The sequence below is a fragment of the Pteropus alecto genome, unplaced genomic scaffold (assembly GCF_000325575.1).
Source record: "Pteropus alecto unplaced genomic scaffold, ASM32557v1 scaffold540, whole genome shotgun sequence".
NCBI classification, from domain to species: Eukaryota; Metazoa; Chordata; class Mammalia; order Chiroptera; family Pteropodidae; genus Pteropus; species Pteropus alecto.
The window spans coordinates 160,209-175,067 of NW_006429308.1; the positions used below are offsets into that span (position 1 = coordinate 160,209).

At 33.3% G+C, this 14,859-nt stretch overlaps 1 protein-coding gene across 1 annotated transcript; it reads right to left on the minus strand.

The window, feature by feature from the left end:
• Positions 1 to 6,044: 6,044 nt before the first annotated feature.
• Positions 6,045 to 7,004, minus strand: LOC102879286 (olfactory receptor 51F1). The gene has a single exon (XM_006903821.1). The coding sequence runs from the start codon at positions 7,002 to 7,004 to the stop codon at positions 6,045 to 6,047; it is 960 nt and encodes a 319-aa protein (XP_006903883.1).
• Between the last annotated feature and the right edge of the window lie 7,855 nt (positions 7,005 to 14,859).

A 14,859-nucleotide genomic window follows, 5' to 3' on the forward strand; every position in this document is an offset into this window, starting at 1 on the left:
AATACATATGCATTAAATGTTTGTTAATTTGAGCAAATGGATTCCTACAATTCAAAAGCAAGCAGTAAAATAGAATTACAAAATCAAGGAGCTTCATGTTGCGAATGGTAGGATTTTATTTTTTTAAATGGATGAGTAATATTCCATTGAATATATGAACCATAACGTCTTTATCCAATTGTCTATTGATGAGCATTTAGGTTGCTTCCATATCTTGGCTATTATAAATTGTGCTGCCATGAACATAGGAATGCATAGATCTTTACAAATTATTGTTTTGTTTTTATTTTGGATAAATGCCCAGAAGTGCAATTGCTGGGTCAAAAGGTATATCCATTTTGAATTTTTTGAGAACCCTCCAGACTGTTTTCCATAGCGGCTGTACCAATTTGCAATGCCACCAACAATGTATGAGGGTTCCTTTTTCTCCACATCCTAACAAACATTTGTTGTTCTTTGATTTATTGATGGTAGCCATTCTGACAGATGTGAGGTGATATCTCATTGTTGTTTTGATTTCACATTTCTCTGATGATTAGTGACTTTGAGCATCTTTACATATGTCTATTGGCCATCTGTATTTCCGCTTTGGAGAAATATCTGTTCAGGTTTTCTGCTCAGTTTTTAATTGGATTGTTTGTTTTTTGTTGTTGAGTTGTGTGAGTTCTTTATCCCCTTTAGAGATGACCCTCTTATCAGATGTATCATAAGTGAATATCTTCTCCCATTCAATCGGCTGTTTTTTGCTATGCAAAAACTTTTTAGTTTGATATAGTCCTATTTGTTTATTTTTTCTTTTGTTTCCCTTGCCTGAGGAGATCTGTCCAAAAATAAATTACTAGTAGCAATATCAGAGAGATTATTGCCTATGTTTTCTTCTAGGAGTTTCATGGTGTTGGGTCTTATATTTAAGTCTTTAATCCATTTTGAGTCTATCCTTGTATATGGTGTAAGAAAGTCCATAAAAATAATTTTAACCTACATTGAACATTTTCTTTCAGCCTAAAACTTATATGTGGGATTATATTTGTTTAACGTAGAATTAGAGACTTCTAATATAGTTTTACAAATTGGAATTCCATATTATATTTATTTTATAAACCATATCTTTAATATACTGTATGTAATTTTCATTGTAATACTTATAATGATTGAGAAAAAAGTAGCCTATAGTTCATTTATTGGGGGCATTGAGTACTTGATAATTGGAGAAAGAGCTATGAGTGAGCAACTGGTTATTAGCATTAGTTTTACAGAAGAAATAAAGATTGCTAATTAATTTAGCAAATTTATTCAGTAGAACTTGCATAGAAATATTTTTCAAAATACTTTATTATGGTATGATTGGCATTTAAAAAACTATATTTAGTATACATAACTTGAATTTGGAAATAAATCTACAACCGTGAAACCATCGTCACCATCAAGCCCATAAACATATCCATCACCTCCCAAAGTTTCCTCCCACCCCCTTTGTTATAATTATTTTTTTGTGGTTAAAAACATAGCATAATATCTACCCTCTGAGTAACTTTAAGTATATACTACAGTATTGTTAACTATAGGCCAACTGGTACATGAAAAGCTGCTCAATATCAGGAATATGGAAATAAAACCACAATGAAATATCACTTCACACTTGTTAAGATGCCTATTATATAAAAATAAAAAATAAAAAAAGATAAATGTTGGTAAGCATGTGGAGAATAGGGAGCCCTGTACACTGATGGTGGGAATTTAATTGTTACAGCCCCCCCCCCAAAAAAAAAATTGAAGATTTTTAAAAAATTAAAAACAAAACTACAATATGTTCCAGCAATTTTATCCCTGGGTATTTATCCAAAGCAATTCAGGATCTCAGAGAAATATCTGCACTCCCAAGTTCACTGCATAGAAATCTGTATATCTATAATTTTGTTATATATTTTTAGATAAGTCAGAAAATGGAGGGGGTGGGGGAAAAAGACAACATGGATGGCAGCAAATAGTGTAAGCGTTTCCATCATTGAAAGAAGGAGCATAATAGAGTTCCAAAAATCCTGCATCAGATAACCAGAAAACCAGAAAACCAGGAAACTTTGCTCTTCTAACTGTGGCCTCAAAGAAAAGACGTCATAGCTAAGGGCATCAGTTTCTTCATCTGTAGAATGGAATAAACTAGATAATCTCTGAAAAATTTAAGGAAAAATACACAGGATTAAGATTTAGTGTTTTCTTGGCTGATGAAATGTTTACAATTTGAATAAGAAGACAAGTTTTTTAAAGTTATTTTAAGCAATGTTGTGATTCCATTATAAGATTAATCTGACATTTACATGGAGGATAAATTGCAATGAAGAAGATTAGAGATAAAGAAACCTGACAGAAGATGCTTATAGTAAAGAGAGATTCTGAAGACACAGGATTGTGGAGTTGGAAATGAGATTTATTAAGTGCAGCATCAAATAAATTATTCTATATGGTAACAGTTTCAATGTTGAAGATAGAAAAGTCAAAGATGATATCAGTAAATCAGGCTTGATTTGTTGAAAGAAGGATGGCATCACAAAAGGAGAAAAATTTTTTTAGTTTAGATCAAATAGACATTTAAATAGAAAGACACAATGCCAAGGTTCAGAGGAACACTTGGTTAAGTGTTTTCAAAGAACAAAATCTTTTAATCGCCTTACACCCTTCATTATCAGAAATGATTTCACTCATCAATGGAAGGATTGGATTATTTGTAAAAGAAAAAATAAATTTGGTTTTGATCTTGCTGACCATGAGGTATTGGTGAGTCATGTGGATTGTTTCCGCAGAAAGATGCAAATACTTCATGAGAGTACATGTCCTTCAGGATCATGTTTTATTTATTTTTACACGTAGTAGGTGTTGATAAATATTCACTGAATGAATAAATAATGAACAAATAAATATATAATTCTGTAAAATTAGTTCTGAATAATGGATTTCTTTTCTGTTTGGCAATGAGCCAGAAACAGATTTAAATTACTATAACTATAGACATTTTGTAATTGTTCCTGCATATTTTATTTAACTCTCATAAATTTTCTCAGAGTAAGAATTATGAGTTTTCTTAAAGTTTAGTGATAAATAGCACTATTTCTTTTAAGTAACAAAATATTAGTATTAAATTAAATTTATAAAACAGTAATTGTCAGAATAAGTAATATAATAAATACAAAAATTTTATGAAGAACCTAAATTATACACGAGGGACATTTTGTTGTTTCTATGTCTAATAGAGTAAGTTTTTGATCTTGATAACATTTTAATCTTTGCTTCAAAATGTCTGATTCTGTCTCTGCTGGCCTGCAGGAAAGATATGACATGTTAATGCATGTGTTTAATCCTATGTAGTTTTATATAACTATTCTGTTACTTATCTAATCAGTGATTTTGTAATCCTTGGTACTTTTGTCTTGAGTGGTTTTGCTGAAAGGGAAAATTTAAAGTTGAAAATATTCTTCTGCTTAGTCAATCATTTAATCTCCAAGCTCATGACCATTGCCTTAAAGACATTTGTCACTAATCGAATGTTCTTAATGCACTCTGTTGAAAAATGAGTGGATGTTAGAGTGGCGTTGGATATTTCTTTGGCCAAAAAAAAAAAAAAATCCCCCTTTCTGATAATAGCTCCAAATACAAAGGTGAGCCCAATACTACCTGGCCCATACACACGAACCTGATTGAACAATACTGGGGACTTAGATACCTGACCCAAGCAGGGCCAATAAGATACTTTCTCATGAGAACTTTTAATATTATATTTCAAAATAATTTCTGAGTTATAAAAAGCTACAAAAAGAATAATAAATTTTCCATATATCCTTCACCCTGACACTTTATTTCCTGAGTATTTGAAACTTCAAGAGAGGCACATGAAGACTGGGAAATGGCAGACTGTTAAACTTCTGAGCTACTTGGGCTTCTCTGTCTCAAGTTTCAATTGTTTGGGTCCTCCTTGTATTGCTGTACCTATTTATCTCTTAATTTGAGATGTGCTGGTTATTAAAATGTGCCCGTCACATCTTAGGTTATAGAGAATAACAATCTTAGGTGCTGAGCTCTTTTAAACTCATCATCACATTCCACAGAGGCCACATTTCTCACAAGCTGCTTCCAGACAATCACTGAGTGTGGTGGGGGAACTAACGCAGGCCCATTCCTGGAGGGCACAGGACTCTGACAGGTGACTTTGACTTGAGGGTACACAAAGGCCTTGATTAACTCTGTTTTGAATTGTACTAGAATCCAAGATGATTTCTTCTACCAAGAAGTTTTTTTCCTTCCACCTGTAACTCAAGGTCAGGCTTACATCAATGTATAACAGTTCTTCCAGCCTCCTTCTCATCCACTGCCTTCTTTTGTAATAAAAGTTACATAGCCCCTTCCTTGTTGGCTGCTTGTCTATTTTACCTCAAGGATGTCATGCTCAGTTGATCACCTCCACAACTACTTTCATGTTAAACTCTCTCATCTGCCCTTTGGACCTTGTTGGTTCTTAAGATAATTGCAGCCCCTTGGTTGTTGGTGACTAATCACTACTCTCTGGCTTCTATTATGTCAAGGCCTCATCATATATATGAATAGTAATGATCCTGACTTGGTGACCACGTCTCCTACTGTCATCCTTTGCTGGCAGAGGAGAACTGCTTCTCAACTTCTTAGTGATGCTGGTATCATTTCCACAGCTTATTCCTAACAACCTTAGTAAGTAGTGTCCTCCGGGCCTCTTGTGGAATTCACCCTACAGTAGGCCTTCTGGCCTTATATCATCTGTGTATCCCAGCTCAGTTTCCTCAGCCACTTTATTTGATTGGTTAAAGAATGGTTCATAAAAAGGAATGGAACTATGAATACAATGTAAATTAAAAGCAAAAGAGAAAGAATGTGATATTTTAGATTGGGAAGTAGAATGATTCAACTTGAAGTTAACCTGTTGCTTCAGAGGAATGGTAAGAATACAAGTCTAGTTAGAAACCTGGCTAATGAAAAAGATAAGCAAGCATTTTACTTCAAGTTTGAGATTTCAACTAGATCCATCCTTCTGAAGGAAAAATTTTGGTTCATTTTTTCCATAAATTGAAAAAATAGCAGTGTACTGGATGGATCAACTGAGGAGAGAGAAAACAGAGAACATAACAGATATACATAAATGAAAGAATCAGGATGTACATAGCGTATGGAAAAATACATGCACACAGCTATACTTTTTGTTGTTGTTGTTACTGTCTTTTATTTCTACCTGTGACCTATGGGATGAGCCGCTCAGATTCTCAAAATTCTCATATGAGTGTATTTTTAATGGTGCACTCTTGAGCTACTGAAACTTATTATAATGTTAATTAAATGTATTTACCTCCAGCCTGCTCTGCATATTAAGCCGAGCACAAATTCTTTGCCTTGAGAATTATACTAAGTAACATGTATATGTAATAGCCTAGACATATGGCTTACATGTCATTACATATCTATTCCTCCTTTTGTACTATTAATTTGGAATTAAGAGAATAGGCTAAAGTATATTCTAAGAACGACAACACATGGCATGACATATAGACATGAAGATCAAGTTCTTATTTTTGATCTCATAATGTTTTTCCTAGATGCTTTTGGCAAAATATGAAGAGCATGGTGTCTAAGACACAGAAAGACTGGATTCAAATCTCAACCTTGATCCATGTTAGATGTCTGAACTTTGATGACTTAAACATCTCTAGACCTCAGTTTCTTCATTTCTATACTATAATTAATAATTTCGTTGAGCTATTTTGAAGAATAAATGGAATATATTTTAAAAGTAGTATTATAAAATAAAAGTCGACAAGTATTAATTACTATGAATATTATTTTTATTATTTTATTATTATTTCTTGTGATTCCTTTATTGAACCATAAAATCTTGGGTATATGTACAAATATTTTACAACTGAAAACGCAAAAATGTTTATTAAATATTGGTTGAATAAATGAACAAAATGAGAAAATATCTGATAGGCAGTCATCTACCAGGGTTGCTCTTCTACAGTGAAAGCTACTATTTATTTTGAAAAGAGAAGCTTGAGTATAGCCTTGCGAATCTGTTTTGTTTTTACACTATAGATGATGGGGTTGAGCACAGGGGGCAAAAGCAGATATATATTGGCCATCATCGATTGAACCACTTTGGGGGCTGATCGACCATAGCGATGCACTAAGGACAAGCTCATCATGGGGATATAGAAAATAGCCACTGCTCCAATGTGGGAGATGCAGGTGCTAAAGACTTTGTGTCGTTCTTCAGAGGAGGCAATGGTGAGCACAGAGCGAATTATCAAGATATAGGACAGAACAATGCATGGCGTATCTACTCCTGTGGTCAGGCTGAGATCAATTAATCCACAGATGTTGTTGGGCCAAGTATCTGAACATGCTAATTTAATCACATCTGGATGGTAACAGTAGGAATGGGAAAGAACATTTTCTCTACAGAAATGGAGGGGTTTAAGGAGCAAAAGTAGTGGCACTATTAATACTACAGTGCGCATTATTATTACGAGGCCCATCTGAATGATTCTGGAATTAGTGAGAATGGTAGTGTATCTTAGAGGGTAACAGATAGCCACATAGCGGTCAAAGGCCATAGACACCAATACCCCAGATTCTATGAAGGTAAATCCATGAAGGAAAAACATCTGGGTAATGCAGGTATCTAGACTGATTTCTCTTGCATCAAACCAGAGGACAGCTAATGTTGTTGTCATTGTAGAAACAGTCAAGCCCAAGTCCGTGGCTGACAGCATGGAGAGGAAATAGTACATGGGCTCATGGAGACTCTGATGGGTAATAACAACAAATAGGATCATGCTGTTCCCAGAGAGGGCAATGACATAAAGACAGCAGAAGGGAATGGAGATCCAGCTATGGACAGAGTCTAGGCCAGGAATACCACTCAACGAGAAAATAGGAAATGTAGATGACAAATTACTTAAGATCTCCATGTTGTCCTGGGTTTGTAGCATTTGTCCTCACAATGCTCACATCCTATAGAAATAATAAATTATGTGGTTACATAAAAATATCTAAATAAGATTTTTTGGTTAAGAGAGTTATCTAAAAATATCTAACATTGAAAAAACTGAAATCCATCTATAATATATATATATTCTTATATATATATTCTTAAATTCAAGGTAAATATTTCCATATAATGTTATACATATTGAAAGAAAATCCTTTTCTATATTGACAATTTAAAGCTTCATTAAATCACAAGATTAAATGATTAGAGAAAAAATACCAATGCATTCATATTCAATATGTTGTATATAAAATGATTAACAGACGTCCACTTAAAGATATCTATGGATCTGTAGTGCTCATGTGGCTATCTCCAGAAAAAAATTTCCATATTTGCTGGTAATATACATTTGGAAGTTATCATTGTATAAATGCTATTTTAATTCAACAGTGTAGGTGAACAACTTCAGAGATTAGATTTACAAGAGAAAACCCATAAAGATGGAACTCTGTAGAAATTATTGGAAAGGTTCATAAACACTAAAGCAAGGTGAAGTGAGGCAGCTTTACAGGAAGCATCAGAAACAAGAATCACCACCCATCGTAACTGGGTGTTATACATGAACAACTGTTGAATTGCTTGAGTGGTCAAATCTCCTAAGTATTAAAACTAAATGCCTCTGAGAACACATTAGTTGCTTAGAAAAAAAATAGTTGAAGTACAGCGTTGAAAGGTGAGAACCTGCCACAGTGGCTTGTGGAATGAATAGAAAAATAAGTAGTGGAGGCATAGTGTCTATTAGTTTTAAAAACTTGTCGGTGAAGACAAGGAGGAAAATAAGTCATGGCTAAAGAAGACTGTGGATGAAAGATTTTTGCACGATTGTAAAGTCTTAGAGAAATGTATTTATAAACTGAGGTTAAAGATACAGTAAATAATGAGAGATTAAAATATAGAATGATGGGGATTCATTGGTATAGAAAATTCCTTAAGAAGGTAGTAGGTAATTAAGTGTAAAGCGTGATTCACAATAGTGAGTAGGTGGCAAGTGGGTAGGTTGGTGGATGCTGACATGAGCGCTACATTTTTTTTTCTACAAATAGAATAAAAATATATATATTTTAACAAATAGAATAAAATATGTTTATTGTGGCCAAATATGCCATCAACTATTTTTAGGTGTGCTGTTCAGTGTTTTAAAAACATTTATAACATTGTGCAACAATTGCCACTATCCATCTCCATAAATCTTTTCATCTTGTAAAACTGAAACTCTATACTCAATTTATACAATAACCCCCCTTCATTCTTGCTTACCCTCAGCCCTTGGCAATCACTATTCTACTTTCCCTTTCTATGATTTTGAAAACTTTAAATATCTCATATATGTGGAACCATATAGTATTTGTCCTCTTGTGATCTTTTATTTCTCTTAGTGCAATGTCTTCAACAGTCATCCATGTTGTAGAATATGTTAGATTTTTTTTTCCTTTTTACCTAATGCCTACTTTTTTCCCTTGTGAATTATTAGGAGGTAATATACAGTGATAGATGCTGATTTGAAGATAAGGTCGAGGTTTTCAGTAGACATTGCAGGGAATAAGAGGGTTATTTAAACCAATAAGCACAAAAATGTTATAAATGTTTTAAAGCCTTGTTTACTTAAAATTTTAAAGATAATATATTTATGTCATTAAAATCAGTTCTAGGAAGATTTAAAGTAAAATAATAGCAATATAAGTTATTATGATATTAATATTTTTCAATCCAGCTTTTAAAAGTACTTGGTGAAGTTTATAGCCTGAGAGTAAATACCCTGTAATAAGTACACATGTTACTATTCCTTTTATGGTAGTATTTTACAGTTTCTTTTTAATCTCCAGTTCCCAGGGTTTACTTCATATTACAATATTCAACTATAAACTAGTAGGAGTTGAATATCTGTGTGTGACCTAGATCTTTAAGGACAGGGTGGACCTTAATGTTATTTGACTTTTCTGTAAGCCCGTATAAATATTTGTAAATAGCAAAGTTCAACACTAACACAATGAATACCTTTCTCTACCACCTTACCAACTTTATGTGAAAGAAGAGCTTCCATTTACTTCTTTGCCAGCAGAAAAAGAACAGGTTACAGTTCTGGAACCATGGACTTTATAGTAAAGTGGGAGTGAGCTATGGGACCATTGGTAAAATGTTAATCTCCCTGGGACCATAGACAGAGAAAAATAGAAATCCTTCTCTCTATCTATAAATACAGGACAATACTGTATAATCACAGAGGGGGTTTAGCTACTAACTTAAGTGAAAAGTGGTCCACAGGGACCTTAAATGTTAAGCCAAGCAACCAAATCGTCCACATAAATGGCTGTTTAGACATTGTCTGTCACTGGGGAATAGAGAAGTACATGTCATTGTCTCTGGATTATCTGTATGTTGGAAAGATAGCAAAGCAAACCAACGTTCACTGAAATAGTTATGGTGACAATGAAGAGAGAAGAAAATATGCAGCCCAGTCTGCAAGTCCCTGTTCCTTCACTACCACATTGACTTCTACGGGGGATATATCCACTCTCAAATCCACCTTTGTCTAGCCAATCACTAGCTTTTCCCCGAGAAATGGGTTAGCTCCTGATATATTGAATGGACCCCCTTTTGCTAGTGGCTGAGGTCACTGTGAGTGAATGATGAGTTCTCATGTGCATATGTTCTTGCTCTGGTACTTGCTCTTTTCCTATGGTAATAAGTTTAACATCCCAGGCTATTGGGAGGTTTTGGCTATCCTTGTCTATGTAGGTGGTTGAGTAATGAATGCAGATTACTTTATAGACCTAGAAATTCTAGAATTCATAGGAAAATCCAAGATACACACCTAAACATTATGTTTTCCTTTTTAGAGAAGACTCGCCTTGGCAGAGAGTCTATGTTTGCCTCGGTATCAATTAAATAAGTAAATTGTTTCCCCTTTAACTATTTTTCTGTAATTTATATTTGGCTGTTTTTCCTATTACTTCTTTTTTTGAGAGCATTCAATGGCAGAAAGGAGGTCAATTCACTATTTTATAACTCTACTCGGAACCCCTATCTAGTGTCTGGACTGATTCTTCAACAACAAAAATGAACTATCTTCTTTTGGTGAAAAGAAGAGGAAGGCAATTACTCTTAATATGAAACTCAAGGTAATTGTCCAGCATGAAGGCAGCAAGCCATAAACACATAAGTTACATGAAATATTCAATACTTTATTATAATACAGGATAAAATAGGCTTTGTGTGAGGTGATTTTGGTCAACTGTAGGCTAAGTAAGAGTACTGAGCATGTTTAAGGTAGGCTAGGCTAAGTTATGATATTTAGTAGGTTAGGTGTATTAAATGCACTTTTGACTAATGATATTTTCAACTTATGGTGGGTTTATAGGGATGTAACCCCATTGTAAGTTGAGAAGTATGTCTAATTTAAATAGAAAAACAGATGCATGTTAAAATATTAGAAATAAGAATACTATTATTTGATTGCAAGTGAAAAATGCTCATTTGTCTAAATTTTATAATAATTGCATTAATGCTGGCAATACAGAACATGTTTATTATAGTGCACATTAACATCAACTGGGAAGCTTTGAAAAATATACTGTGCTCACGCCAGACCAATTGAATTATCTTTGTACTATTGGACTTGAGTCTCATTTGATTTGACGTAAAATAAGGAATGAGAATTGCTTTTTAAATGTAAGAGTACTAGGATGGAATTCTAGGGACTTATCTAAGTTTTCTAATACTTGTAAATCTTGAAAAATTTGATTAACCTCTCTGAATCTCAGTTTTCTTAGACATAAAATGATGGTAGAGAATAGTAATTTCATTTTCTGAATACCTATGAGATTTAATTATCTCATTGATTCCCATAGTTACAAAATTTTTTTTATCTCTTTGATTCTCATAGTTGCCTGCAAGTAAATGATAATATCTTCACTTCATATGTTAAGAAATTAGAATCAGAAAAGTTAAAAAACCTGTCAAATTTTATGTTGATAGTGAATATTAGAGGTAAAATTTAATCTCAGATTTGTCTAAAGATCCTACAATTTTTGCCCAGATGGAAAGCTTTATGGCTAGACCGTTTCTGATGGCTTAGTAACATAGATGTCAATATAAAGAACTTGTCCTTAAATATTTTAAGTAAATCTTTTACTGAAGCATAACATACATAACAGTGTGCAACTCACAATTGTACAGCTTAGATTTTCACATTAGAACACACTGACATAACCACTACCCAGGTAAAATTACTAGCATCCAGAAGCCACCTCTTTTGATTTTTCAATATTTCTTCCTCTTTCTTTTAAGGCAGTCACTATACTGACATCTATCAAAATAGGTAAAATTTTCCTGTTTTTAACATTAAAATAATGAAACGGTGCTTATTTTAATTGATTCTTTTACGCGTGGCTTTTTTTTTACATTGTTTGTGAAATTCATTTACATACTTATGTGTAACTATAGTTCTTTCATTTTCATTGTTGTATGATGTTCCACCCAATAACTGACCTCAATTAATGTCTCCATTGTGTTGTTTTTCCAGTTTTATTTTCTATTGCAAATAATTCTGCTATGAACATAAATTTTCTTCATATTTAGAAAACGTGTGCATTTCCAGTGGTTAGAGGACTGAGAACTAAATCACTGGGCAAGCCTTTGTCCAGCTTTATTAGATAGGTCTAAGAAGGTTTCCAAAGCTAATACTGTCGTTTTCACTCCCACTAACAGGAAATGACAGTTCTAGTTAATTCACATCTTTCTTTATAGGTGGGATTTCTGGTTTTGTTTGTTTGTATGTTTGTTTTGTTTTAGCCTTTCTGGTGGCAGTTTACTGGTAGCTTACTGAAGTTTCAATTTTTATTTTCTTTATGATTAATCGAGGAGAACAGTTTTTGATATATTTTATGGTGTTTGACTATTTCCTCTTAGGAAATGCCTTTCCAAGGTTTTTTTTTAGGGAAAGTTAGTTTAATTTTATAGAATACAGATGATACAATACAGATGATACAATGAGAGAGAATGGGGAAAAAAACAAATAGATGCATACTGACTATAACTTATTTCCATAACAGAAGATTACTTGTTTCAGTGGTTATTGACTAAAGCCTGATCTTTCCAAATCTTTTGCCTATTTTCTACTGAGTTGTGTTCCTTACCTCCTCATCATTCATTCATGCCTTTCATTCCCATATCCTATAGATCTGGTACCAGTTATGGAAGTAAACATTTTTTGCCATTGCATTGTAAAATCATTTTTGGCATATAGCAACTAAGTTTTTGTGGGTTTGTTTCTAGATTTTCTGTTGCGTCCTATTTTGTTTGTCAGTCTCTTCATTGACTTTATATCATGCTTTGATGCCTAGTAGTATAAGCTCTTCAATTTTATTCTTCTGTAACTGTGCTTTGGCAATTCTAGATCTTTCACCTTTCCACATAAATTTTAGAAAAACTTTTGCAGGAAAACCATCTAAGATTTTGAATGGGATCTATTAATCACTTTCAAAGAACTTATCTATTTAAAATATAGACACTTAGACTAACATATGAAATCCCTGAGTTTTTATATCTTCTTTAATTTCTCCAGACAATGCTTAATATTTTTTCTATTGATACCTTTCATATATTGCATTTGATTTATTCCAAGTTGTATGATGTTAGAACTATATTTTCTAATTAATTATTGTTGATTTATAGAAATACAATTAATATTTTAATATAGTTCTTGTTTTTAGTCATCTTGCTTAATGATAATAATTACTAATAATTACTTATTCATGTCAATTTTTTTATCTAAGGCTGTGCCTATTTGTTCTTTATGATTATGTAAATACACAATCATGTCATCTGTGAACAATTTGGTTTATTTTATTTTCCTTTACAATGCTACAGTGTTTTACTTTTCTTGCCTCATTACACTTGTTAAGGTCTCTGATACAAAGTTAAGTAGAAGTGGTATCATTATCCTGTGCCCAAACTCAGAAGGAATATTTTCAGCATTTCAATATTAATCATGATTTTTGAATAAGTTTCTGTTTCATTTATTAACAACATAAATATCTATTGGAATTATTTGTTTTTGTTTTGTATTCACTGAAGAATCACATAGTTTTTTCTCTTTATCCTATTAATGTGGTAAAAGACATTGAATGATAAATATTCTTACTGTGTAACTTTGTTAATATTTTTTGAGACTTTTGTCTCTATGTTAGAGAGATCTAATTTAATTTTCCTTGTTTTGCTATACTTCTTCAAGGTTTTATGGCCTTACAACAAAATAAGTTAGAAAGCGTTCTTTTTATCCCCTCTGTAGATTCATTACTCCCATCTATGTCTTTGTCTTCACATGTTCTCCTTGTGTCCATGTCTTTGTGTCCAAATTTCCGCCCTTTTAAAAGGAAATCAGTCATTTTGGACTAGGGTTAACCCTAATGACCTCATTTGAACTTTATTACCTTTGTAAAGACCTATCTTCAAATAAGGTCTTAAAAGTGGTATCTCCAGAAGAAGCTAATAACTAATTTTTAACTATGTTAAAGTCCTTGGATCCAGAATAGAGCTACATATGTTAGTTTATTATAGATATTATCAGCATACAAATTGATTTTATAATGAGAAAGTTGTGCTGAATTAAAATATACCTTTTAAAGAAGAGAAATTCACACTGGATATCTTCAGTTTATCTAATGTAATATTTATTGAGTAGCTATTATGTACCAGACAGACTTATAGCTACACTCAGTGTGGAGAAATATATAAGAAGTTTATGTCTTTAGTATAACAATTAATTTATCATATGGAATACATAAAGAACCTAATTGGGTATTAAATAAATGAGCACACAGTATGAAAAATTAAAATTAAAATTAAAATACATCTATATTTAAGAGGCATTCAATTGTAAAATAAAATAGTGATTGGAATCACTCTGGCTATATGGAAGCTGAAGCAATGGAGGAAGAAGTAGAGCACTGAGATGTACAGAAATAGGATGATACAAATGCGAGAGGCATGTGCCAAATACCTTGGACGAGGCTCCTCAATAGCATAGCTACCACATAACCTGCAATATCATAGCATATGGTGTTGTAAAGACAAAATGTCAAATCCAACCACAGAGAAGTCCATGAGAGACCATAGATAAGTCTGGTGTCAGCATATGCCGGTTTTAGCATAGCCACATGCTCGCAGTAGGTCTAGGGGATGATTTGGTTGAGGCAGAGAGGCAATCAGGAGAACATGAAACAAAGAGGCTAATTCACAGCACACTTTTTGTTATCACAGCTATTCTCAGCTTGGCTGGCAGTTATTATAACAAAATGACATGGTGGGTACCCAGATGGCACAGGACCCTGGCAGAAGAGAAAGGGTAGATGAAACAGATGTGGCATTGTAGAGGCAGTTATAGTAGTTGATCTTATGGGATTGAAACCAATGCAATGGACAGATCTTGGGTTAGGTGGAAGTAAGAGGATCTCCACCATGAAAATCAGCAGGGCTTTGAAGAAATACCTGGTTCCTAGAAGTCGTCAATGCAGGCCACGTCAAAGAGGGGGGCTGTATCTTACAATTTCCACAGCTTAACGGATATAGAACAGGAAACAAATCTAGAATTGAGAATCCTCCCACCTTAGAAAAACAGAAGGCGTGGGTGGAGGCCTAACCTCCAAAGGTAGCATCAGAGGACAACTATTATTGGAAGAGGAACCTACATTCTGAAGAGACTAACCAAGTAATAAACACATATTATTCTTGAGAAGACTGGGAATTATGAGTGATTAGAAAATTGTCTGAGCAGAAAACTACTTTTTATATGTTAT